We start from the raw sequence: 23,782 nt of genomic DNA, 5'->3' as shown, positions 1-23,782 counted from the left end.
TTATTGTCGAGTACATCTAACTGAAGTGATGTTGAGGTCTGCAAGCAGGTGGAAGGTAGAATGTATGATCTCTTCAACGTATCGCCGACTTAAACTATATATATATCTGTATGAACGCAGACAAACCACCATCCCCAAGTATCCTCACACGCTTACATACAAAAAACAAAATCTAATATCAAGAACACCTGACCCCCATCCCTTAGGAATCCACCCCTCTCACTTCATCCCCTCACCTGGCTATCCTCATAATCAAAGACCTTCACCCCCCTATACCAAGTCTCCCATACCCTCCCCTCAAGCAACCTCTCCTTCTCCCAAGGCACATCAACAACCACAAAATCCGCACTAAGCCCAACATCCAACCTCCCCGTCCACGCCTCCGCAAACCGCGCGTACGCAGCTCCCTCCGTCGCCCCCGCAACAGCCTGCACTAACTCCATCCCAAACTCTGGGTTTAGGAGCTCCAGATTCTCCGGCTCCACAATCGACCGCCTCATCGTTGCATAGTAAAGATTATGGAAGGGAAGATGGTCAGCTGTGGGCGCATCTGTCCCGATAGCGATCTTGGCGCCGCCGGACAGGAAATCTTTGTACGCGAATGCGCGCTTGCAGCGTTCTTTGCCGATGAGGGTTGGCCAGGCTTTGAAGTGGGCTGGGTCGGTGTGGACGGGTTGGATGGAGGCGATAATGCCGAGGGAGCCGAGGCGGGTAGCGTCTTCCGGGGTAGTGAGTTCGAGGTGTTCGATTCTGTGGCGGCGAGGTGATTGGGTGTTGAGTTTGGGTGGTGTTAAGGAAGAGAGGATGGCGATTGATTGGTGCACTGCTAGGTCGCCGATTGCGTGGATGGCTACTTGAAGGCCTGCAGCGTCTGCGCGTTCAATGACGGCTGTCATTAGGTCTGTTGGCCAGATGGGGGCGACGGGGTCTGGGTTGCCGCCGTAGGGCAAGTGGAGGGCTGCTGTGCAGCCGTCGACGACGCCGTCGCACATGAGCTTTATGCCTGCGATGTAGAAGTCTGGGTCTGTGTGCTTCTGCCGGAGTTCGATGGCTCGGTCGACATAGCGGAAGTTGGTTTCTTGGTTGTCTGAGAAGGGGATGAGCCAGTGGACGGCGAGGTGGAAGGAGAATTTGTGGTCGCGGCGGTAGAGGTTGAGGATTTCCCAGGAATCTTCGGACATGGCCATGTCTACTGCGCCTGTATAGCCGGCTGCAGAGTATGACTTGATGGCTGTGTCTAGAGCTGCTAGTTTGTCCTCTGCTGGCGTGACGCGCTCGAGGAACGGCCAGACAAAGTTCATCACGGCGCCTTCAGTTAGTAGGCCTGTAGCCTGACCATGCTCATCTCGATGGATTTTCCCTCCTAATGGATCTGGTGTGGTATTGGCTTGCAGCTCGTTGAGAGCGGCAGAGTTGCACCAAATTGCATGGAGGTCCGATGCCTCGATATAAATTGGGCGTGGATCAATATCATCTAAGAGGATGGCTAGTGGTTCGTTGTCGATTACTGCCTGAAGCCAGCCTTTGCATAGGATCCGAGGGACGGAAGGATGGTCTTCAGCATAGTTCTTGATGGTTTCTCTAATTTGCTCCACGGAGGAGCACTGGATGAGGTCGACTTTGCGCAGGGATAGTCCATACTGGAGGATGTGAACATGACCGTCAATGAAACCAGGCATAACAATACGGTGTTGGAGATCGATGACAGTGGCATCTTCCGGTACACCGGCCTTATCAAAAGTGCCAACATAGACGATATGGCCCTCATCTATCACCATGCAATCCACGAAGTTATCAGCTTCTGAGGCTAGAGGCGAGGGCGAGTAAACCCGAGCGTTCTTGAATACAGTTGCCATTTCTATGCAAGAATAGCAAGGATCTTTGTCAAGTTGCAGCAGGTGGATGCATGCAAGAGGCTGGAACTTTAAGGATCCCGATACCAATGTGGCTGTGGTCAACTGATGCAATGGTAGTATCGAGCGTGCCGTCTCTCGACTCTACCTAACGTCCCCTTTGCTTTTTGAGCCCCGTGGCAAATTGCAGCCTACGGTAGATGATTCGGCAGCATATCTACTACGAATATGAGCAGATAGACTTTTTGGTGGACAAGGTGTGTCTGACCTACGCGGTAACCAGGTATATCCATACTACGGCAGACTCTACAACCCTGAAACAACCCCTGACCTGTTACCTTCGGACATGCAGTCGCGTCAGAAGCTTCCATACATACACTGTAGTCGGAGATTTGCTTGTTTTGCACAACTCGGCGATTCCAAGGTTGTGGTTGATAGTGACCCTTTCGGCGGGGATGATGTTTCGGGATGGGTCGGGATCAGTCGTGCTGCTAATGGCTGCGCGGTTCTCGCGATTGCAATCTATAAAAACCCTAAAGATCTGAGGCTTTGAAACCGTTGTCACCGATTATGATGAAGACAACTTTGACTTCATCAGTGAATAATAGATTATTCAATAGTGACGGACGATGGGAAAGGGGAGAAAGTCTCCCTCGGGAGTCGACCCGCACTTCCCCGATTGCATCACGTGGCCCCAGGTCAGGCGCTGCTTCCATGAGTCGATCGACCATTAACCCCTTGGGCCTCGATTTCAAGCTTCTCCTGAGTGTGAAAAGGGATTATTTGACGCCTCGGCTGCCATTTTGGACCCTATATAGCTTCGTTGCTCCTACTGCCAGCCCCTCGATCTCAGCAAGGGTATTGTGCCCCGCAGCGCTTATGACGTCTGCGTTCACCGCACCGACTTAAGAGAGATATCCGCAATCCAACCAGGTCTGCTGCTATTATTGATCGTGTGATAATCTGTCTGGAATCTTGTTGGCGAAGCAAAAATAACGAAACTTTTCCCCCGGGATTTGAACGAAAGAGAGCCAAAGGAGTGAGGAATAGGGCGTCGAGCACCTCTCCGCAATATCACCCCTCCTGCCTGTCGGATCGCCTGACCAAGGCCGAAGGACCATTTTGATTGCCCAGCATGTCTTCCACCACTAGAGGTAGCGGCCACAAGACCTTTTTCGCCAGCGTAAGTTTGCTCTTATTGTGCTTATCGTTCGTCCGCCTCTTGATTGGGGGTTCCCCTCACTGGCCCTTTGTGTTTCTATATCCTCATATTGGCTATTCCCCAATGGTGCATTGAAGACAGTGTGGGATTCCCTCTTTTGCTACTTCAACCGGCCTCCAGTCATTTCGCTTCAATTTCGGCTTCTCCTACCAGAAGGCTCACTTGCTACAGTCAGATGATTCTAAAATATGTGTCGTCATGGTTGGCCTACCGGCCAGAGGCAAGAGTCTCATAGCTGGAAAGGGTACGTAGCTACCCATTCTAGACAAGATTCGTGCTGACCCAACCAGCGATGCGGTATCTTGCGTGGGTTGGCATTCCAGCTCGTGTCTTCAATGTTGGGACGTACCGCAGAAACGCCACACCACAACCAAATGCCAACTTCTTCGATCCTCATAACTCAGAAGGAGAGAAGATGAGGCGAGCGGCTGCCGAAGCCGCAATGAAAGATATGGTTCAGTGGTTTAACTCCGGCAAAGGCGTTGTCGCCATTCTCGACGCTACCAACTCAACGAAAAAGAGACGTCGCTGGATTTATGAATCATGCCGAGAAGCTAACATTGAGACGCTGTTCGTTGAATCAATATGCGACGACGAAGACCTGATTATGAACAACATCCTTGAAGTCAAAACCACGTCACCAGACTACAAGGGGCAGGATCCTGAAATTGCGGCTTTAGATTTCCGCAACAGGATCCGCAACTACGAGAAAGTATATGAGGGCATTGACGACGATGAAAAGGACTATACATACGTCAAACTCATCAATGTCGGCTCCACTGTCATAATCAATCAGATCAAAGACTACTTATCAAGTCGTCTGGTCTACTACATTCAAAACCTCCATATCAAGCCCCGCTCAATTTGGCTTTCTCGGGTATGTCCTCCACGCCAATACGGTAAAAGTCTAGCTGACCATGACTAGCATGGAGAATCTGAATATAACCTGACAGGAAAAATTGGAGGTGATTCGAGCATTTCCGAGCGAGGAGAGGCTTATGCTCGAGCCCTGCCCGGCCTGCTAAAAAAATCTGGGGTGCCGCCCAATACAAAAATTGTGATCTGGACTTCGACCCTCAAACGGACGATACAGACAGCCCGCCATCTGGCCGCGGAGACAGGTTATGAAAAGCTAGAATGGAAGGCCCTTGATGAGCTTGACTCTGGAGTTTGCGATGGTCTCACATATGAGGAAATCGCCGAGGAGTATCCAGAGGATTTTGCCGCCCGAGACGAAGACAAATATAACTATCGCTACCGCGGAGGCGAGTCTTACCGTGACGTCGTCATTCGACTAGAACCCATCATCATGGAGCTGGAGCGCAGTGAAAACGTCATCATCGTCACTCATCAAGCCGTCCTGCGCTGCATCTACTCGTACTTCCTTAACGTGGCTCAAGAGCAAAGTCCTTGGATGGAGGTTCCGCTTCACACATTGATTAAGCTTACCCCACGCGCATACGGAACCGAGGAGCAGCGGTTCAAAGCCGATATTCCGGCTGTATCTACCTGGCGCGCCAAAGGGACGTCTGCGAAGCATCAAGACTATCCCACTGAGGTGAAAGCTTAACGCCCATTATCTGTTCTGGATCGGGCATTCGATCCTAGGTACACTTTGGGTGTTTGTTGGCTTTTTCGATATCTCCACTGAGTCCTGCATCTTCATTATGCGGTGCATACATGCTTCTACAGGTTTTCATACTCGCCTTTCACCGTTCTTCGTCTCGATCTGAAAAGCCGGTACAAAGTCATACCCCATCCCTGCTTGTTTTGACCTTATCCATTCTCGACGGTGATATTTTTAGAGTCTTATTCATCGCACGAAGAGAAGGCGTTCCCTCATTTGTCTCCATTGCATGTTCCCGTCGTTATTAGAAGGAGTTTGAAAAAGTGGGCAGGAAATAGTCCTTTAGTTCAGGTCACGCTATGTAAATAGATGGAGATCAAAATGAAACATAATCAGAGAGTGAGATGGTCATTCCCAAGTTCAATATATGATTGCATCAGTCCTGTGATGTGTAGGGATGATCCAAGTCTTGGCGCCCGATCCGGCGGAAAGTTGGGGGAGAGGCTGTGGAAGCTCGAACCCCCGAACAACAGCCAGCATGAGCTCCTCTTCAAGCTGCGCTTTCTAATTTCTGGCGTTTACGCGCTGGACATGACTCCATTTTCTCACTCTAAAGGTCCAGGGGCGCGACGACCATCACACAGCGCTGCCCAGCTATGCTCTCCGCATTCACAGCTCGGCCTCTCGTCGAGCTCAAACCACGAGACAAATCGCGAATCGAATCCGTCCTCGCATACGGCGACCGGGTCCTCGTCGGACTAAACAATGGCAGTCTCCGAATCTACCGAATCAACGAAGTCGAACAGGAAGAACACACCGCAACGGATACCAATGGCCATGACCCAGCCGACGCTGATGCGGGTGGTGGGCAGCCCACAAAGAATGGGGATAAGGATAATGGCACGAACAGCATAACGAAATTGAAACAGACAGATCTGCTACGGGAGATGGAGAAGTTTTCGAGATATAAGATTGAGCAGCTGGCGTTGATCAAGGAGGCGAAGCTTCTGGTTTCGCTGTCGGGCGGATATGTGTCGATCCACGACTTGCAATCGTATGAGCTCCAGGAACAGCTCACGCGGACAAAGGGAGCGGCCTCGTTTGCCGTGACGTCGAATATCGTTAATGATCCCGAGACCGGCGTTCCGTCGATCGTGTCGCGGCTTGCGGTCGCCGTGAAGAGGAAGATACTGCTGTGGTCATGGCGGGATATGGAGCTGGATAACGATACGGCGGAACTGACGCTTGTCAGTGGAATTAAAACATTGACTTGGGCTTCTGGGATGAGATTGGTGGCTGGACTAGGATCAAATTTTGTGTTGGTGGATATTGAGACAAAGGTCGTTACTGATTTAGTTGGGCCAGGGAGTATTGGAGGGCTTGGGGGACAGGAGACTGGTCGTCTTGCTGGTGTTGGTGTTGCCAGTATGAGTTATATCGGGATAGGAGGGTCTGCTCCGAAGCCGTTGGCTACGAGATTGAGCGAGGGGCAGGTGCTGTTGGCGAAGGACATCAATACGCAGTTTGTTGATATCGATGGCAACTCGCTCGGTCGCCGGCAAATTCCGTGGAGTAATGCACCTGCCGATATTGGATACTCGTATCCATTCCTACTGGCGCTTCATGAGTCTTCGAAGGGGATGTTGGAGGTTCGGAACCCCGAAACGCTGTCGTTACTCCAGTCTATCTCGCTGCCTTCTGCGAACACGATGCACATTGGCCAGCCGACAATAAGTCTCGCACACGCCGGCAAGGGCTTCCTGGTTGCTAGTGACCGGACCATATGGAGGATGGAGGCTCTAGGATATGATAGCCAGATTGACTCTCTTGTAGAGGGAGGATATCTGGATGAGGCCATCAGTCTGGCCAGCATGCTTGAAGATGCACTTCTCAAAGATAAAGAAGGACGGATACGAGAGATTAAGCTTGAAAAGGCAGAAGGTCTATTCGCCCTACGCAAGTACCTCGAGTCAATGGACCTGTTCACAAAGGTATCTGCACCCCCGGAGACGGTTATCCGGCTCTATCCTAGACTTATTGCGGGTGACCTTACGACAGTCGACGAGGAACCAGATGAGCTGGAGGGAAGCACGACGGAAAGCCAGGTCAAAACTCAAGACGGCCAGCCCCAAGCCGAAGGGAACAATGCAGCGGAAACCACTCCCATTAAGGGTCTAGCTCACACCCCTTCTATGATGTCTTTCCTTCGCAATCGAGATGAAGGAAGCGGTAGCGACTCCGGCAGCATCCGTGGAAAACCGGCGGAAGAAACACGCCCTGAGAAGGCTTTAACTGGAAAAGACCTCAAACTCGCCGTTCGGGAGTTACAATCGTACCTTGCTGACGTTCGGCGGCGATTCCAACGATTCTTGAATCCTGACGGTTCTCTCAAGACCGACCCGCACGCGCACGGAGCAGAAGACGAATATATTGAGCCCGTGCTCAAGCTCCTAAATGTGACAAGGGACGGCGAGGACTACGATTTTGGGGAAAAGCTTCGCGAGAAAGCACGGCTCGTCGACACAACTCTGTTTAGGGTATACATGTTCGCCACACCTTCTCTTGCAGGCCCTCTCTTCCGGATCGCCAACTTCTGCGATCCCGAAGTGGTAATGGAGAAGCTTGAAGAGACGGGTCGCCATAACGATCTGATCGACTTTCTATACGGAAAGAAGATGCACCGCCAGGCTCTAGAGCAGCTCCGCAGATTCGGGCAAGCTGATTCAGAAGAAGAAACGGCACCGCAGTTGCATGGCCCCAAGAGGATGGTTGCCTATCTTCAACACCTGTCTCCGGACAATATCGACCTCATCCTTGAGTTTTCAGAGTGGCCTATTAGGGAAGATCCTACACTTGGCATGGAAATATTCCTTGCGGACACTGAGAACGCGGAGACTCTGCCCAGAGAGAAAGTGCTTGAGTTCCTGCAGGGGATCGATGTCAAACTGGCCGTTCGGTATCTAGAACATGTCATTGGAGAGCTGAATGATATGACACCAGATTTGCATCAACGGCTGGTTATTTTATACCTGGATCGCCTACAGAAGCATCAGGGCAGTCAAGATGAGTTTTTGAGTGAGGAGAATCACCTCGAATGGCAGGAAAAGTTCATCAGTATGTTGAGGTCGAGCGATCAATATTCCCCTTCCAAGATTTTGGGCCGTCTGAGTCGTGATGGTAAGTCAACTCGCTGCCTCCTTTGTAAACAGCATACTAACTCTACGTTAGATCCGGAGTTCTTTGAAGCTCGAGCAATTCTTTTCAGCAAGATGGGCCAGCATAGACAAGCTCTGGAAATTTATGTGTTCAAGTTAGAAGATTATGACAAAGCGGAAGAGTACGTTCGTTTACTTCTATTATTGGGGAGCGATGCTAAAATCTACAGGTACTGCAACCACCTCCACAAAACAGAAGATACGCAGATGCCAAGTGGACCAGCCGCAGAATACTCCGCGCTTGCTCCGTCTGACGATGAACCCTCCATCTACCTGACATTGCTGTCCTTATACCTAACGCCTCCACACGGATACAAGCCGCAATATGGCCCAGCTCTTGATATCCTAGCCAAACATGGATCTAGGCTTCCTGCCAATTCTGCATTGGAGCTAATTCCGGAAACGCTCCCCGTCAAAGAACTGGAGTTCTACTTCAAGGGGCGTATGCGCGCTGCCAACACGATCCTGAACGAGAGCCGAATCACTGCCAACCTCCTCAAGGTTCAGAATATCAAAACGCGCGCGCAGTTGCTGGTCGGAGAAGGAACGGACGGGAAGTCTTCAAGGTCAAGACATGTCACCGTGACCGAAGAGCGGGTTTGCAGTGTCTGTCACAAGAGGATTGGTGGTAGTGTGATCAATGTGTTTCCTGAGTAAGTCCGCAAAGTTGACCTTCATTTCCGGCTGCTAACGCATTCGCAGTAATACCGTTGTACATTTAGGCTGTGCCAGTCGCATGTCTTCGTGATTGTGGGTGTATCGTGTTCGGTATATAGATTCAAGCTTCTGTGATATGGGAATGATTCATTTGAAAGCGTCTTTTGCATTTTGTTATTGTCTTTCAAATATGCCTTGGAGTGGATGGCGGATGTTCTGTTCTTGATACCCGGGGCAGCGAGAGTATCCAAGGTTTCAATATATTTATTCGATTTGTTGCACCTCGCAATCGGCAGCAGCTTCCAGTAGCCCCTTAATCCATCCGCTCCAGCGTGTAGTCGCGATTGCTCAAGCATCGTCCTCAACAACCTCCTCTCCGTAATTTGCTTCTTCTTTCGCTTCTTTCTCGGAGACTTTCCGGCCTTGCGCTTCGGCAGCCTTCTTGTCCTCCTCCATCTGCTCAGTCAGGAACACGTTTATGTCGTTTTGTAACACCGGGACGAGCTTTCGGAGCTCCGAGAGATATGCGACCTTGACCTTGACGCTCTGTTCGGAGGGGTTCGGTGCGGCTGCGTTGATGGGATGCTCGAAAGTGCGGTTCAGTAGCGGCGAGTTGTATGTGGCCTGGAGGCAATTTGATTGGGATTCGGGGGGAGGCGCCATTGCTGAAGCCGGTGCTGTAATGAGCTTTGGAGAGTGAGGGTAAAGGAAGAGATTGGTGGCGGGGCAAGAGTTTCGAGTCAGTAGTTGCGGGACAAACTAGTGTATCAGGGCCGTACAGCCTCCGTCCGATCGACAAAATAAGAGCTAAATGATCGACTCTCTCGCCTCTCCTAACCTGCTGGCTCGATTTCACCTGGCCATTGCATTGATCTAGCAATTCTACAAGACATGGCGATGTTTGCGGAGTGAAAACGACCTCCTTACCGGCAGCACACCCCTGGATTACCGATTACATACTCCAACACAGCCTCTTGACTAAGGTAACCTGAACCACAACGGGATCCGAAATGCTGCGCTCCCCCGTCACCGTCTCCCCAGAGCGTTCCGCCTCCCGCTCACCACTCCCTCCGCATCGTCCCTCTTTCGATGACGAATTAGACCGTCCAGGCTCCTCTGGAAGTGATGCCTCTTCGGTGATCTCAAATGCGACCGCCATATCTGCCTTCCAGACCCTCGCCCTCAACCCCAACCAGGCGAATATCTCCCCTCGATCCGCCCTCCGCACACCACCCGCCATTCCCAACGGACACAGCAACGGCCTCGTGATACCCCCCTCTACCTCCTTCATGCCGCATCATGACCCATCCAGCAGGAGACCCTCGGGACGAGCCCTCCCGCCGGATCTGCACAAGCGCTCGCGTCACCATTCGCAGGGGTTTTTCGAGCCATCACTCCCGACAGCGTCAACGTCAGAAGCGACACTATCGGCGTCAAGGATAGCGGCCCAGGCTGCTATGATGAGCCAGCATGGGTCTACAATACATCTCCCGCCGAAACGCCAAATGCACGGTTCCGACGACGGATCAATATCGCCTCCGCCGCTACCCCCATCACAAGTACCTACAAGACCCGGGTCTGCGTCAGGCCAGCCGCATCAGGGCACCGGACATGGCGTAGGCCCGGCTGCCGCGACGACAGCAGCGAACCATGTATTTCCTCGATTACCGCCGCCGAGCGAGGCGCATCCGGAGAAGGAGCACAAGCAGAAGGGCGAGAAGTCGAAGATGAAGCTCTTCTCGAAACCAAAACACATCGGCATCAGTCGCGATAAGGATTTGAAGGATAAAGGACTTCCGTCGCCCGTCAAAATGAGCGGCTTGACGCGGATCGTCAGCGCTTCTACCACGAATCTTGCAGACACTTATCCGTCGAATAATTCATCTATGTACAGTCTGTCGAATGCGTCGGCGAGCACAGTGGTTCCGGCTGATAAGCTTACTGTTCCTGAGAAAGAGAAGGAAAAAGAGAAAGATAAGGACAAGGACAAAGCGCATCGACACCACCATTTCTTATCGCGGCAGAAGCTGAAGTTGAAGGAAATGAAGGATAGAGACGATCATTTCAACCTACCTTTGTCTTCTGCGTCGAGTAACTCTAGGCCTTCAGATCCGAACGCTCCGCAATCTCTATACTCGTTTACGCCTGCTTCGCCAAGTGCCACCACAACTTCATTCAGCAAGTCGGTGGGAGGACTAGATCTATTACATGGTGGACGAGCGCTGCGCGATAAGAAAAAGGAAGAGAAAGCGCTTGCAGAGGCTGAACAACAGCCCGAATGGCTGGCGAATTCGACAATGGCTGGAGCTGCTTCTGTGGGCCTCGCTGGGCCTTCGTCGTTAGGAAGCACAGGTGGCATACTTGCGGAAGCTGCTCTGCGAGAGACGTTGCAAGGTTTCGGTCTTCACAATATGAGCCCTGAAGATGCATGGGACTTTTTGAAAGCGAAGCTGTTGGTGATTTTCGACGGAGAAGATGTGCGCATCGCAATTGAGGATCTCAACAAGCTAGTCCTCATCCACACACAGCGCTGTGTGCAGCGGCGAACGCCTACGGCCATAGTTGACGATCTCCGTGAGCTTCTCGAAGCAGGGTTCGCTACCTTGAACCATACTTTGAACGGGGTCCCGGACGAAAAACTAGTGCCTCATCTAGTACAGATTTGGATGCTAGTATTTGGCACCATCCTCCCTTTCATCCAAGCCGTGTTTCTCCCGCTGGACCTCGAATTCAAAGGCAGCGGCTCAGTAATGAACTCCCGCGAAGCAAAAGAATTCTGGGCCATCGCACTAGACGGCGAATACCCCGGCTGCGACCTCGAAGTCCGCAATCTCGTCCTCATTGCCTTCCGCGACATGATCATCCTCAAGCGCTACGACAGCCTCAAAGCCACCTTCTCCCGTCTCAGCCTCGACAGCATTAAACTCGGCACCTCCGCGCTGAGCGTCACAACAAAAAGCAGCAGCAACAGCAATAGCAACACCGGCCGTCCTACAACTGCTGCATCTCTCGACGGTGGCTTCGGCAGCTACTCCTCCCAGTCCTCTACCCTCCTCAGCACCGCCGGCAGCGACTCCCTAGGCTATAACCGCAGCCGCGCTGCGTCGAACACCTCATCGAACCCCGACCAACTCATCTTCCAATCTTTCTCCTCTCCACCCCAACGACCGACTATCATTCACCGCGCAAATACCACCGATACCTCACAGGTCATTACCGAGACCGTCGGCCGCATGCTCCAGTGCGTGAGTGTCCTCGCAAGCGTTCAAACAAACGACCGCCCACAGGAAAAAATCGAAACACTCAGCAAAGACCTCAAGCACAATTGGCTCGGACGCGGTCGCACAGGAAGAGACAGACGTGGGTTTGTGGGTACGAAGATCCGTCCGCCTATAGTGGCGAGAAAGAGCAGTGATGATTCCACCAAGGCTAGGGAGAGGGAAGCCGGGAGGCTGGATGGAGAGTTGAATCTTCAGAGGCAGGAGTTGAGTGTGTTGTGATGTGATCAAGCCACATACCATACCCTCTTCCTTACTTTCTTTTTCTCGCTTTTTCCTTCTATTTGTTGGGATATTTGTCTTTGTTTGTCTGGTACAAACCGAACGGCGTGTTGTCTATTATTTTGTATGGGGTGGATACCTAGGTGTGCTGTGCTCTGGCTGTTTTTCATGCTTGGTTTTTCCTTGCATATTCTTGATATCTCTTTTTTATCTTCGGGTCGGCGGGTTTTTGGATATGGACTGTTTGACTCAAGGGAACGGATCTTGTTGATTTGATTCTATCTGCATTGACATGTACCTATCTTGATAGGGGTACGAAATGAAAGGGAATGGAAGTTTTTACTAGCCACTTCCCGACTACGCGTATAGAGCAAGCTAACTACCAGGAGTCTTCCCTGAACCAGGTCTGTCATACTTGAACTGGCCTCCAATCTCAACCCCAGAGATACCAGACACCACAACTTAGTAGACAATATGCAAATGCAGAGTGAAAGGATTCCATGACCTAAAGAGAGCAAGCCAGTACTATTTCCTATCTCCTATCCTATCCCCAACTCCGAATCCTATCCGGGTATCAACTTAATGCGTGGGCGCCTGTAACAACCGTAACTGAACTCCTGGCCTGCGATTCAACATTCAACGCCGTAGATTCCATTTTCCAATGCACCGAGAAAAAGAAAAACGAAATAAAACGAAAAGAAATGAACCAACCCCACTCCTTTCCAGATGCTCCGTATGTAACGCGAAATAGAAACAGATCGCCTCCTATCTGCATTGGCACATGCAACGCAATGCAGACTCTCCTGGCCTGAAGAAGACCCAATAGATGATCGACTGAAGTGCGCACGATAAGGAAAGAAATAAACCCCGGATAATAAAAAAAAAAAAAAAAAAAAGATCATAGATCCAGTCATAGGTCAATCCGCTGCTGAAAGTCGAGGTAGATCCCACTTTTTCCTCCTCACTCCTCGTCTTTCATGCCTCGCCAGCAGATCCCGGGCCCGAGCCCGAGGCCGGGGCAGCAGAAGAAGCAACAGAAGCAAGCTGTGCCTTACTTAACTCCCTGAACTTTTTCTGCAGCGCGGCAGGAGGATACTTCTCGCCGCCGTCCTGGACAATCGCATCGACGATGCGGTGCCACTTCTCCGTCTCAAATTTGTCCTCGATTTCTTTCTTCAGGCGCAAGAGGCGGGTTTCCTATCAATCAGGTATCACATCATTAGCAATCCGAGCCTACCAAAACTTCTGGAACAATTCAAACTGCAGCAAAGGGAGTGAGAGAATGAGGGAAGGGGTAAAACACACATCCTCCCCACTAATCCCCGCGAAGTTCGCCTTCATGGCAGTATAGCGCATCCTGAGCGTCGATTGGCCAACCTTGATGCCCGTAGTTGCAATGAAAGTGCTGTTGATTTCGGACCAGGGACGGCCTTCGTCTCGGAGACGGAGGATGAGGCGGTCTTCCGTGCCGGCGTTGGCGAGCAAGGTCGGGATCGGGGGGAGGGTTGCTTTTTTGGTGGGAGTTGCTGAGGGTGTGGCTGGTCCGGCTTCTTGTCCTCCTCCCACGCCTCCTGGGGTGGTGGTGGCAATGGGCTCGATCACATTGCCCTTGGAGTTGGCAGTGTCCTTCTTGGACTTCTTAGATGGGGTGGGTTTCTTAGAGGGGGTGGAGTCGGTGGTGGTCTTGGGGCCACGCTTGCGGGGGATGGAGGAGGAGGGTGTTTCCTTCTTTACGGTGGTCTTGGTGCCTTTAACCGGAGTGGCAGAGGGGGTTGGAGTATCCTGATTGTTTGTTTTTAGAACTGAGTTTGCTTGAGAGTAAGAATGTAAACATACCTCATCCATGTCTTCGGACTTGACGGAGGAGAGAGAAGATTCGTCTTCGATGTCGTCTTCTGCCTCTTGCTTGAATACCTCGGGTTTGTTGAGAGGGGTGAACTCTTGGATCTTTGGGGTGCCGATAATCATGTCTATATCCATGATTGCTAGAGGGGGACGAGGATGATGATGAATGTGGACTGGAGTACGAGATTGAGCAATGAGAGATTGAAATTCCGGTGGACTTGACTTGGTACTTGAGACTTCTGAAGATGGAAGGGAGAGGTAGATGGAGAGAAGTGAGCAAATGGGTTTCGAGTGGGAGTTGTGTTATTTGAGAAGAGTTGGAAGAGCAGCAGGCCACAGTAGGATTCACTCAGGGTGACATGAAGAGGATTTAGAGGGGGTATAATTTTCTATTTCTTGAGCTCAGCAGACTTGAGAGTTCTGTATTGATGACCTGGGCAGTGTGTATTGAATCATCTTACCAAGAATCGTGATGTTGTCTATGTAAATACCAGTTCAGGTAAGAGACCATGAGCTCTGAGAAATCTATCTAACCCCCCTTCTTATGCCCTCCTACGTCCTCCATATTCACAAAGACTCTACAATTACTCACATGAGAGTAACAACACCTTTCAATAGATGCGCCATTAGAACCATTGGGCTGGGTGGTGTATGAGACCCTATTGTCTACCGCCAGGGTGTTACAGCAGATGGCGGACCTGGAACAACACGCAGTAAAGTTGGTCCATGCTCTTTCTTGCTTGAACCTCGACAATACAGCCATTGTCTCCATTATTCACATGATGCGAGCTTTCAATAGGTTTGTCTTTGTCGTTCTTGGAGACTTCGGGCACGGGGGAGATATGAGCTCGCGGCGCTTGCAGGTGGATGCAATATACTAACGTTATCATGCTTTTCCGTGCAAGGTGGCCCATTAGAATCTTTGGAGTTTGACGCAAAGTTCAATCAACTCGAAGCTCTCGGGATCAGTTACCTGTATAGAGGTTTTATTTCCAGCTTGGCCAGGCATTATTCATTGAAGAATTATAAACATCATGCTTGGAATTCTGGAGTGTGTACTCCCACTGCACACTATACTGGTGTTAGAACCATGCAGACAGATGCAAAAAGTGATTGGAGCCCTAATCTGACAGGACAATGCTTGCTTGCTTACTTAAAGTCACAGATCAGCGTGCATCTCAGCATCACGCAGAAAAAGTGAAGCGACGCAAATGTATTCCTTCAACTGTCCGCCCAATCCGCAGCCCGAAAATAGCGCCGTCCAAGCATATACCCAGTAACAACCTAAACAATGAATATTGCCTACCAACTGTTATTCGGATCCTCGGTCAAATATTGCCGGATTGTTGAGTGAATCCTGGCTCAGATTGATGGGAATCGTGCACAAGCATTGCTATTCCGTACTTTGGGCTAGTTATGGACATCGTACGTTTGCTTCAAAGGATCGCCGTCCTGACTCAGGTCGATTTAAAGAATTGGCGGAGAGCGACAATGGGGAAAAAGTACCTGCACTAAGTGCGAGCACTGACGACTCTGCATGCACGACCAACAGGTAGACAATGCTATTCGCCCATTCCGCCCCATCGTACTTGAGGTGCATTCCTTCCTAGAGCTTCTCGATCAGCGATTCGTGTAACAGGGTTCCTAACTCTCAAATAATCCAGTCCCGGTGCATTTCCCAGCAACTTTTGATCTTCTTTCTACCTCCGTGGTTCCTGGGGACCTGAACATCTCAAGCGGGAAGTTTGGGGGCTAGCGGCTGCATCTAGCGAGGGAAGCGCCAGTGGCTGGAACTGGGCATTCCGCGTTATGCTGTCGGCGATGATTCTCAAGAAACGTTTCTGAGGGATTACTGGTGGCTTAGCACTCCGACAATCCGCCGGGGATGAGAATCCTAGGTAAGGTAAATCACCGGGACGGAGATTCGTACATTGTATGACCTGGGATCTTGCTTCGCATTCCCATAAATATTGTCCGTAATCATCGTGCTGGCGAAGCAAAGAATAGCCTAGAGGTAGCCTGCAATAATATAGTTTTTTTTCCGGGGTACCTAGGCTATAAATGTCGAATTATATCCCAGCGAAAGTGAGCTGAGCGTCTCTGTTGCTAATGAAATTGATTGCTTCGAGAACCGACACGGGAGAAGAAGCCGATAAGATCATCCGTAAGACCGCCTCACCCAGGCTGATGATCGTCTGGCTGAAAATGGACAGGGGAGGGCAGACATGCATCGTGGAGCGAACGAAAGTTGGCAGACGCGAAGGTGCGGCAGTTGTACGGAGAATGTATCCAGCGTCAGAAGTCATACCAACTCATCTCAGAATCCGTCAGCCGCTCTTAGGCATCAGCCTAGCAGCATCAATAGAACAGGCATCAAGCGACAGCTGTCTCACTTGTTGGATGTTTCCTTGACCCCTACCTACTTTCGGTGCTCGCGGCTCTCATTAATCGGACATGTAAGGCTGTCATGCCCATGGTCATCTGCCCTTTCAGCCAGCGGCTTACCTCCAGGCTCCGTGAGTATGCGGCATATGGGTCGAATGACTCCTCTCTTCTCTCTCTCACCTTGACAGTCTCTTTTGCTTCATTCATCGTAATGAGGCCTCTTTCTAGTCAAGGTTCTTGCCCAAGCTTCCTCCAAAGAACCCAAACTAACACACCGCCAGACGAGCTCTGCAGCCAATCCGCACCACGTAACAAAGCAAGGCGAATCGAGCTCGTGAATCGTGCCCTTATTTGAGGTGCGTCATGTCCAGATCTTCTCTTCCTTTCTTCTACAGCTGTCTTCTCGTCTTTCTTTCTTTCTTTCTGGAGCTCTTTCTTCATTACGTCCTGCTCACCACTCTTTCTTCTAAGCTTCATTATCCTTTCACTTACTGCGCTTCTCGCTCTATACGTCGCCCAATTCTTGTCTATAAAGCGCTCGTCACGTCACTTGATACTGATCTTCTCTTGTAGCTCCCAGCTTCAGTAATCTACTGCTCCAGAGCTTCAGGCGCAGAGAGATCCAAGCGCGAACCCGTCTTTCTCAACTCCGCTCCCGGAAGCCCCACAGCGGGTCCCATCTCCAGCGGCCCAGGCCTTAGTTAGCACTTCGAAGCTATGGCTGACACTCCTAATACCACAACCACCGCCACCACGGCCGATACCAAGCACGACGCCGATCCGGCTGCTGATAATAGTGCTGTCAAGGCTGACGCAAAGCCAGCAGTCTCTGTTTCCGAGAATACTCCCAAAAGTTCCGCTTGTAAAAAGCACCCCAGCAAAGATCAGGATCGCAAATTCCGAAACCGGGATACCAAGAAAAAATCGCGGAAGGCAGGAAAGGGCTCGTTGATAGCCTCACTGAGCGACGACAGCTCTTCCAATGGGAGCTCCTCATCTGAGAGCACAAGCTCTAGCGCCTCCGCATCAGAAGATGACTCTTCGTCGGAGACATCTGAGGCAGAAGTTGCGCTACATTCCCGGCGGAAGCGGACGAAAACCCGGACGAAGAAGGCTTTGAAGCGCGGGAACAAGAACAGACTCAGGCGCCACGACGGTGAATCGGATAGCGAGTCTGAAGTTGAGGAAACAGAGCAAGACGACTCGTTTGATGAAAAGCAACTCCGGAGGCTCATTGCCAAGCTCAAGGTAAAGAAGAATAGCCTACTTAACCCTACGGAAGACTCCTCTGAGGATCAACGTCTTGCCAGTGATGATGCGGATGTGGTTGAAATGTCGCTTGCTTTAGCTAAGGACAAGCTGAAATCGAAACAGCCTGATGGAAAGCGCCTCAGACTGCGCGGGCGACGGGGTCTAATCGATCCTCTCGGAGATGCACAGAAAGGCGTACAAAGGAGAAAGAAGAAAGCTGGCTCGAAGATGGCATTCAAGAGAGTTGATCAATGTACGTGTCATCATTACTCTAACTTGGATATATAGAAAGCTAACACTCGCTGTTCTTTTGATAGTATGGGATAGCACAATCCACAACTTCAAGCTTACCGAAACCGTCGATGACCCTAGCGCGAACGAATGGGACCAATACCTCTTTACTGTACGGCGCAAGTTTGACTGGGAGAATAAATATGTGGAAACTGTGGTCGACCTTAAGAGCAAATACCTTCGAGAAGCGCTGGGCAAAGTTATGGATGGGGTCAAAGGCGTCAGCTTAGTGCAGGAGACCGCTGTGGTGGATCCTAACATGCTCTTCCTCTATCTCGAGGAATCGCGGCAATACATGAAGGAGCTTAAGCAGCAGGCAAAGACCGAGAAGAAGAAAAAGGCGCGAAAGGTCGCGGGCTTGAAGGCGAGCCACTTGAAGGTCCTCATCAAATACCTCGACACGGACTATGCGGAGACAAAAAAGACTCTCTACCCTATGCTGGAGGCGAATACCATAACATTCGATCTGTTATGGGCACTGTTCAAGCCAAACACGATTGCGTATACACCGACCTACGGCAATCAAGACGAACCCCGCGCGTTCAAGATAGAGTATGCTACTAAGGAGTCATCGTTCATGAAAGGCCAGTGGTACAGCATTGAAGGCCGATATCTTGAGTACGACGGCAAAACGTTTGGCATGGGCACAATGGCAGCCGAGGTGGAATCTTTCAAGGGGGTGCGCAAAATCACCAGTTTAGGGTGCTATCCGTTGAAATACCACCGCGAAACCGATGAGATCAAGGCGAAGCTCATCGAACGGGGCAAAAAGTTTGTAGCCTTAAGGGGCATGAATTATCGTTTCCACAAGGGCATGGCATTCTTCAAGAAGAAGCGCACCGTCATCAAGGTCAACATCAACGGACGAGTCATGATTGACCCGGCCATCCACCGCCGCATCAATCCAAATTACCCAATCAGTACTGTCCGCCCCAAAGATCCTGACTTCTTGGATGACTCAGATAACAGCGATGGCGGGTGTTGTTGTGCGTCAGGGTCGGATTCAGATGAGTCACATTCGCAACGCCGTGATTCGGATGCACCCAAGCTCAAGTTCAAGGTCATTCGGACTAAGGAAGGTCGGGCACAAGTTGTCCCGGTAGAGGTGGATGAGGATGGAAACGAGGTCCAGAGAGAGGACATGGACGAAGTGACTGATGCATCTGAACGAGACTTTACTGAAGAAGAGCTCCTCATTGCGAGCCCGGTGGTTCTGGGCTTTGCCTTTAGCGAGAAGCTCTGGCTCGAATTCAGCATCTCTGGAATCAGTGATATCGAATGGAACGAGGACGCATTCGACTCGCTTGTTCTACCGGGCAACCAAAAGTCCATTGTCAAAGCTTTGGTGGAATCTCACACTTTCTGTGCTGCACAGAATATCGACGATGTCATTCAAGGAAAAGGCAAGGGGCTCGTTGCCGTGCTACATGGACCTCCCGGTACCGGTAAAACTCTAACTGCCGAAGGTATTGCTGAGCTTCTGAAGCGCCCCTTATATATGGTGAGCGCGGGTGAGCTTGGTACAGACCCACGGACGTTGGAGGGAGAGCTGAACAAGATATTGGACATCGCCCATTCCTGGGGGGCGGTCCTCCTCCTGGACGAAGCGGATATCTTTTTGGAGAAGAGAACAATCCAGGACATTCACCGCAACGCACTCGTCAGCATCTTCCTTCGCTTACTGGAGTACTTCCAGGGGATTCTCTTCTTGACCACCAACCGGGTAGAGACGTTTGACGATGCCTTCCAATCCCGTATCCACGTCGCACTGCGCTACGGTGATCTCACCACTAAAGCCAAGCGTAGCGTCTGGAAGATGTTCATAGAGAAGGTACAAGCGATGGAAGGCGTACAGACGGCAACCTTTTCCGACAAAGATTATGACTTGTTATCACGCCACAACCTCAACGGACGTCAGGTGAGTTTCCCACCCCTTGTGGTCTTAACCGTCCACTAACATACTACACAGATCAAAAATTCCGTTCGAACAGCTCAAGCCCTTGCTGTCAACGAAAAGACGCCTCTATCCATGGAGCACATCAAGCGCGTCCTTGATGTTGCCGAAACATTCGATCATGACCTCCGCGGAGGTACCGGTTACATTGATGCTATGCGGAGTTACACTTAAAGCTCCTTCTATTCTTTTTTCTGTCTCCGCTATCGTTTATTCTGCTAAAATACGTCCTTTCATTCTCACCTGTTTCTTTTCTTTCATTTATCGTACTGTTGTTAGTAAACTTTCCTTTGGGCATTCTCTGCGAAGCGCATAATGACTGACGACTGATACTCCTCTGGATTTGGATTCGATCAAAATAACCTCGTTCCATCATGTCATTTATTACCGATCTGCCGCTAGACTTTCAATATTACTTCATCTTGGTTTTATATCGAGCCCAACCCAGACACTTCCTATCACCCACTCGGAGATTGCACAACCGCTCCTCGAACGGTTTGTCGACATCAAAGGATACATATGCCAATGATAAAGACCTTTAATCTTTTTCTTGATATCAGTGGAAGCTTTCTACCCGTACTACTCAGTAGACCCAGAGTAATCAAGCTAGACGTTATATCATAGGTGGTCGTCCATTTCGAAACCATTCCGTCGAGATCGTTTCTACTGAGGACGGCGCCTAGCCAGCGCACCAAAACCCGCCCTTTCTCAACCACGAGCCCAATTTCCGTCCTCAAACTTCTTATTCGGCTAATTTATCCTTGATTGTACATGACATTATTTAAGACCCATGAAAATACTTACATAAGCAACGCCTTCGTGGTCTAGTTGGTTATGACGCGAGTCTCATATTCTATATGACTTTCCTGCTCAACAGGATGGAATTTTCTGTGATATCTTGAGGTCCCCAGTTCGATCCTGGGCGAAGGCATACTCTTGCTTCTTTTTGCTCCAGGAATGTGGTTTGTCGGTGTTGTTTTTTGTTGCGGCCGTGGGTGGGTGTGGTGTGGATCTAGGGCTTGATGAGTGAGTGGGTGGGTGGGCTCCTTGCGGGCAGATGGCGCTCCCGCTTGACTAGCATAGATTTCAAGTAGTACTCCGGTGTACCTTCAGTCGTATTTGCTTTATTTAATCTAACTTTTAACTATTCTATATTGTCAATTTTGTGGTTCTGTGTAAACCTTCGGGGCTGTTCATGTCCATGGCGGTTCGGTTGGACTTCCCGGTTACAGTATACGCAATTTCCCGCTAAGAGGTCATCGGCTCTACTTCACCCTTGTGTTGTGACTATTATTATACCAGTATGGAGGACAGTGCACTGTAGCATGGAAGAACTTATACTCGGCCCTATGCCCATAGTGCTGAAGATGCTATGGCTGACCATCCCATCTCTGCCGCTGTATACCGGCGGCAGGGAGGGACGGAAACTCCAAGCCCTGATTTATAGTCCTGTAGCGTGATAAGTCTATGTATTCACTTTTGGAAAGGTAAGTTTGCCTGATTCATACATACAAGTTTTTTCAACGTGCCGGGCGCTCAAGATAGATATATCATACCGCTCTACAACGAGCCCTAAGTAGACTCTAAGGTACTAACTACGTACTAGTGAGTTACAAGGAACCAAACCAGGCAAGAGCGACCTCTCTGGGCTCAGCAAGCCCAAGCCTTATCAAATCCAAGCAGCACCCGGTCCGCATGAAAACTTGGGCCCTCAGGAGAAGAGCCGAACACCCGAACTACCGAAGGCGCGGACAAATAGGAAAGAGCCAACAGGCAGGCTCGCATATCGGATTTCGAAGCCCTTAGAAGAAATCAAGACTAGCCCAAAGGAATGACTATACCATTCGGGCGATATCGGGTATAATGTTCATCGAAGTCGAGGCCTGTAACAAAAAGGGAAGAAGCACGCGGGCTTTCAGTTTGAAAATCGTAAATATACTTCGTACTACGAACGACGGCCCGCCTCGCCTTGAGCCTTCCTTCCTCGGCGCACTGGTTTTTATAGAAGTAGGGGTGCTCGGTCCCGGCGGGATGAATTCGTGCCGCTCTGTTTTGGCAAGCCCTTCGCATGGGGGCGGCGAGGGTAGCTGTCTTTCTTGGGCTTTTGATGGTAGTAGTCGGGGTACTCCAGAGTGTATTCAAGCGCTTAGACTATGTCTAGACTATTCCGTTCCTTCATATATAGGGCTAGTGACATAGTAAGGAGGTTGGAAGGAAGGATAGGGAGATGGCTTTGTAACTGCTTCTAACCTTTATAACCTTTATGTGAGCTGTTGCCCAGCCACCCACACTAATTCAATCCAGATCACAACATAGGATCACAGACTATATGAAACCAGAAAATCTATCATAAGTCGTAATTACGATCGATTGATGTTTTATACTAGGAAATACATATCATATCATCCAGCATCGTTCCTGAAGAGAGTACTTCACCAGCAACTGCGTTCCTCCAATGTAGTACTAGTCGGTATGAGAAAGATAAGGTAGATGAAATGACAAGACTGTTATACAGGGAGGAACGCCGCTGCACAACTTTTCGATTGTGAGGTGCATTTAAGGGTTGGCCTTGACGAAGTCGATACCCTTCTGGATGTTCTTCTTGAGGTCAACGAGGGCAGCGTCGAGGAGCTTCTGCTCGTACTCGGAGACGGGGCCGACGGGGTTGATCTTCTCAACACCGTTGGGGCCGAGCTCGACCTTGGAAGCGAAGAAGTCGACGCCCTGGTCCTTGTAGAGAGGGCTCTCGACGAAAGTGGGCTCAACGACGCCCTTCTCGCCCTGAGCGGCGCGGAGGAGGGACTCGGCGAAGCGAGCACCAGCCATGGCCATGGAGAGGGTGGCGGAACCGGCACCGTCTTTGGCCTTGACGACCTCATCACCACCGAACTGGATGCGGTTGACGAGCTCATCGCGGGTGGTGCCCTCGATGCTGGGGTGGTTGGACTGAGAAAGGAGGGGAACAATGGTCACACCAGAGTGTCCACCGACAACGGGGACGGCCTCCTTGGCGGGGTCGGTCTTCTGGACCTGGGAGATGAAGCGAGAAGCACGGACGACATCGAGGGTGGTGACACCGAAGAGGCGCTTGGGGTTGTAAACACCGCGGGCCTTGAAGACCTCGGAGACGATGGGGACGGTAGAGTTGACCTAGAAGGGTTAGTGAATTAGAATAGAGAGTTCGGGTCTTATTTGCATACGGGGTTGGAGATGACGAGGATGTTAGCCTCAGGAGAAGCCTCAGCAGCGGCCTTAGCAAGGTCACGGACGATGGAGGCGTTGGTGTTGAAGAGATCTGTTATTGAACATTAGTCCCAGATGTATCGAGCAGCGAGTAGAAGACGCCATCCATACCATCACGGGTCATGCCGGGCTTGCGGGGAACACCGGCAGGGATGAGGACGATCTCGGCACCCTTGAGAGCATCGCGAAGGCCAGTCTCGGATGGCTGGTAGCCGGTCACAGTGCTGTTGGTGTTGATGTGGCTGAGATCAGCAGCGACACCTGTAATATTGATTAGTCCAATTCGAGAGAATATTCGGTTTAGTCGGAAAGCTGTGTGACGCACCCGGTCCACCGCGGATATCGTAGAGAGCGAGCTCGGAGACACGGGGGTTGAGCTTGAGGAGCAGGGACAGAGGCTGTCCGATACCACCAGCGGCACCGAGGACAGTGACCTTGGAAGCCTAGAGATTGCGCAAGAAAGTGAGCGAATTGTCCTAGAGAACACCCGAGGTAGAATGGTAGAGCATTGAGCTTCCAGCGAGTGGACGTACCTGGCTAGCGGAGGCCGAGAACGCCCGCTTCTGGAGGAGACCGAAGGATTGGCGAGCAGCGAACATGGTATCTGATGGCTAAAGGCAGGAAAGATAGATCAGAAGGAGATAAGAGGGTGGGGGAAGACAATCGCGATGGAGAGAAGAAGAAGAGAGAAGAGAAGAGGAAAATATGGCGGTTGCCCGGTGAAAGTCTTTGGGGGCGGCCGCCGACGGTTAGCCTGCTCCGTCCTTCCGGCTGGAGTGATCGTGCACGGTCGCTCGGC

General features: G+C 50.8%; 8 protein-coding genes and 1 non-coding gene across 9 annotated transcripts; 5 read left to right on the top strand and 4 right to left on the bottom strand.

The window, feature by feature from the left end:
• Positions 1 to 82: 82 nt before the first annotated feature.
• Positions 83 to 2,475, bottom strand: BJY04DRAFT_199512 (amidohydrolase). Its single transcript, XM_073712787.1, has one exon. It carries the CDS (start codon positions 1,854 to 1,856, stop codon positions 225 to 227), a length of 1,632 nt encoding a protein of 543 aa, XP_073566463.1. The 5' UTR covers positions 1,857 to 2,475; the 3' UTR covers positions 83 to 224.
• Positions 2,476 to 5,070, top strand: BJY04DRAFT_199507 (bifunctional nucleoside/nucleotide kinase/histidine phosphatase family protein). Its single transcript, XM_073712786.1, has 4 exons — positions 2,476 to 3,036; positions 3,247 to 3,319; positions 3,366 to 3,952; positions 4,001 to 5,070. The coding sequence occupies exons 1-4, from the start codon at positions 2,989 to 2,991 to the stop codon at positions 4,643 to 4,645; spliced, it is 1,353 nt and encodes a 450-aa protein (XP_073566462.1). The 5' UTR covers positions 2,476 to 2,988; the 3' UTR covers positions 4,646 to 5,070.
• Positions 5,054 to 8,744, top strand: BJY04DRAFT_139784 (putative vacuolar morphogenesis protein AvaB). Its single transcript, XM_073708657.1, has 3 exons — positions 5,054 to 7,819; positions 7,871 to 7,979; positions 8,028 to 8,744. Exons 1-3 carry the CDS (start codon positions 5,299 to 5,301, stop codon positions 8,512 to 8,514), a joined length of 3,117 nt encoding a protein of 1,038 aa, XP_073566461.1. The 5' UTR covers positions 5,054 to 5,298; the 3' UTR covers positions 8,515 to 8,744.
• Positions 8,745 to 8,862: 118 nt separating this feature from the next.
• BJY04DRAFT_222822 (uncharacterized protein) lies at positions 8,863 to 9,177 on the bottom strand (the record flags this gene model as incomplete). Its single annotated transcript, XM_073717508.1, has 1 exon — positions 8,863 to 9,177. The coding sequence occupies one exon, from the start codon at positions 9,175 to 9,177 to the stop codon at positions 8,863 to 8,865; it is 315 nt and encodes a 104-aa protein (XP_073566460.1).
• A 276-nt stretch (positions 9,178 to 9,453) lies between these two features.
• BJY04DRAFT_199504 (uncharacterized protein) lies at positions 9,454 to 12,363 on the top strand. Its single transcript, XM_073712785.1, has one exon. The coding sequence runs from the start codon at positions 9,525 to 9,527 to the stop codon at positions 12,012 to 12,014; it is 2,490 nt and encodes an 829-aa protein (XP_073566459.1). The 5' UTR covers positions 9,454 to 9,524; the 3' UTR covers positions 12,015 to 12,363.
• A 626-nt stretch (positions 12,364 to 12,989) lies between these two features.
• Positions 12,990 to 13,994, bottom strand: BJY04DRAFT_222820 (uncharacterized protein; the record flags this gene model as incomplete). Its single annotated transcript, XM_073717507.1, has 3 exons — positions 12,990 to 13,211; positions 13,320 to 13,796; positions 13,851 to 13,994. The coding sequence occupies 3 exons, from the start codon at positions 13,992 to 13,994 to the stop codon at positions 12,990 to 12,992; spliced, it is 843 nt and encodes a 280-aa protein (XP_073566458.1).
• Positions 13,995 to 16,454: 2,460 nt separating this feature from the next.
• Positions 16,455 to 19,951, top strand: BJY04DRAFT_199503 (ATP-binding protein). Its single transcript, XM_073712784.1, has 5 exons — positions 16,455 to 16,477; positions 16,526 to 16,600; positions 16,716 to 17,748; positions 17,813 to 19,704; positions 19,756 to 19,951. The coding sequence occupies exons 3-5, from the start codon at positions 16,962 to 16,964 to the stop codon at positions 19,912 to 19,914; spliced, it is 2,838 nt and encodes a 945-aa protein (XP_073566457.1). The 5' UTR covers positions 16,455 to 16,477; positions 16,526 to 16,600; positions 16,716 to 16,961; the 3' UTR covers positions 19,915 to 19,951.
• Positions 19,952 to 20,553: 602 nt separating this feature from the next.
• BJY04DRAFT_t144 lies at positions 20,554 to 20,671 on the top strand. The gene has a single exon. It is a non-coding gene; the product is annotated as a tRNA-Met (tRNA).
• A 1,123-nt stretch (positions 20,672 to 21,794) lies between these two features.
• BJY04DRAFT_199490 (malate dehydrogenase) lies at positions 21,795 to 23,780 on the bottom strand. Its single transcript, XM_073712783.1, has 5 exons — positions 23,517 to 23,780; positions 23,309 to 23,426; positions 23,095 to 23,244; positions 22,941 to 23,035; positions 21,795 to 22,890 (listed from the first exon to the last, which is right to left on the bottom strand). Exons 1-5 carry the CDS (start codon positions 23,580 to 23,582, stop codon positions 22,297 to 22,299), a joined length of 1,023 nt encoding a protein of 340 aa, XP_073566456.1. The 5' UTR covers positions 23,583 to 23,780; the 3' UTR covers positions 21,795 to 22,296.
• Between the last annotated feature and the right edge of the window lie 2 nt (positions 23,781 to 23,782).

Source organism: Aspergillus karnatakaensis (assembly GCF_047715665.1).
Source record: "Aspergillus karnatakaensis strain CBS 102800 unplaced genomic scaffold BJY04scaffold_64, whole genome shotgun sequence".
Classification (NCBI taxonomy): domain Eukaryota; kingdom Fungi; phylum Ascomycota; class Eurotiomycetes; order Eurotiales; family Aspergillaceae; genus Aspergillus; species Aspergillus karnatakaensis.
Note: the sequence above shows the minus strand (reverse complement) of the source record. Positions and strands in the feature narration are given on the sequence as shown.

Excerpts from the sequence above, each read along its gene's own strand:
- BJY04DRAFT_199512 (XM_073712787.1), bottom strand. The coding sequence starts at position 1,856 with ATGGCAACTGTATTCAAGAACGCTCGGGTTTACTCGCCCTCGCCTCTA.
- BJY04DRAFT_199507 (XM_073712786.1), top strand. The coding sequence starts at position 2,989 with ATGTCTTCCACCACTAGAGGTAGCGGCCACAAGACCTTTTTCGCCAGC. Across the intron at positions 3,320-3,365 it reads GAGTCTCATAGCTGGAAAGG|CGATGCGGTATCTTGCGTGG; the intron begins GTACGTAGCTAC and ends TGACCCAACCAG. Across the intron at positions 3,953-4,000 it reads GCTCAATTTGGCTTTCTCGG|CATGGAGAATCTGAATATAA; the intron begins GTATGTCCTCCA and ends GACCATGACTAG.
- BJY04DRAFT_139784 (XM_073708657.1), top strand. The coding sequence starts at position 5,299 with ATGCTCTCCGCATTCACAGCTCGGCCTCTCGTCGAGCTCAAACCACGA. Across the intron at positions 7,820-7,870 it reads GGGCCGTCTGAGTCGTGATG|ATCCGGAGTTCTTTGAAGCT; the intron begins GTAAGTCAACTC and ends ACTCTACGTTAG. Across the intron at positions 7,980-8,027 it reads GATTATGACAAAGCGGAAGA|GTACTGCAACCACCTCCACA; the intron begins GTACGTTCGTTT and ends TAAAATCTACAG.
- BJY04DRAFT_199504 (XM_073712785.1), top strand. The coding sequence starts at position 9,525 with ATGCTGCGCTCCCCCGTCACCGTCTCCCCAGAGCGTTCCGCCTCCCGC.
- BJY04DRAFT_199503 (XM_073712784.1), top strand. The coding sequence starts at position 16,962 with ATGGCTGACACTCCTAATACCACAACCACCGCCACCACGGCCGATACC. Across the intron at positions 17,749-17,812 it reads ATTCAAGAGAGTTGATCAAT|TATGGGATAGCACAATCCAC; the intron begins GTACGTGTCATC and ends TTCTTTTGATAG. Across the intron at positions 19,705-19,755 it reads ACAACCTCAACGGACGTCAG|ATCAAAAATTCCGTTCGAAC; the intron begins GTGAGTTTCCCA and ends CATACTACACAG.
- BJY04DRAFT_199490 (XM_073712783.1), bottom strand. The coding sequence starts at position 23,582 with ATGTTCGCTGCTCGCCAATCCTTCGGTCTCCTCCAGAAGCGGGCGTTC. Across the intron at positions 23,427-23,516 it reads TCTCGGCCTCCGCTAGCCAG|GCTTCCAAGGTCACTGTCCT; the intron begins GTACGTCCACTC and ends CGCAATCTCTAG. Across the intron at positions 23,036-23,094 it reads GCCCGGCATGACCCGTGATG|ATCTCTTCAACACCAACGCC; the intron begins GTATGGATGGCG and ends GTTCAATAACAG.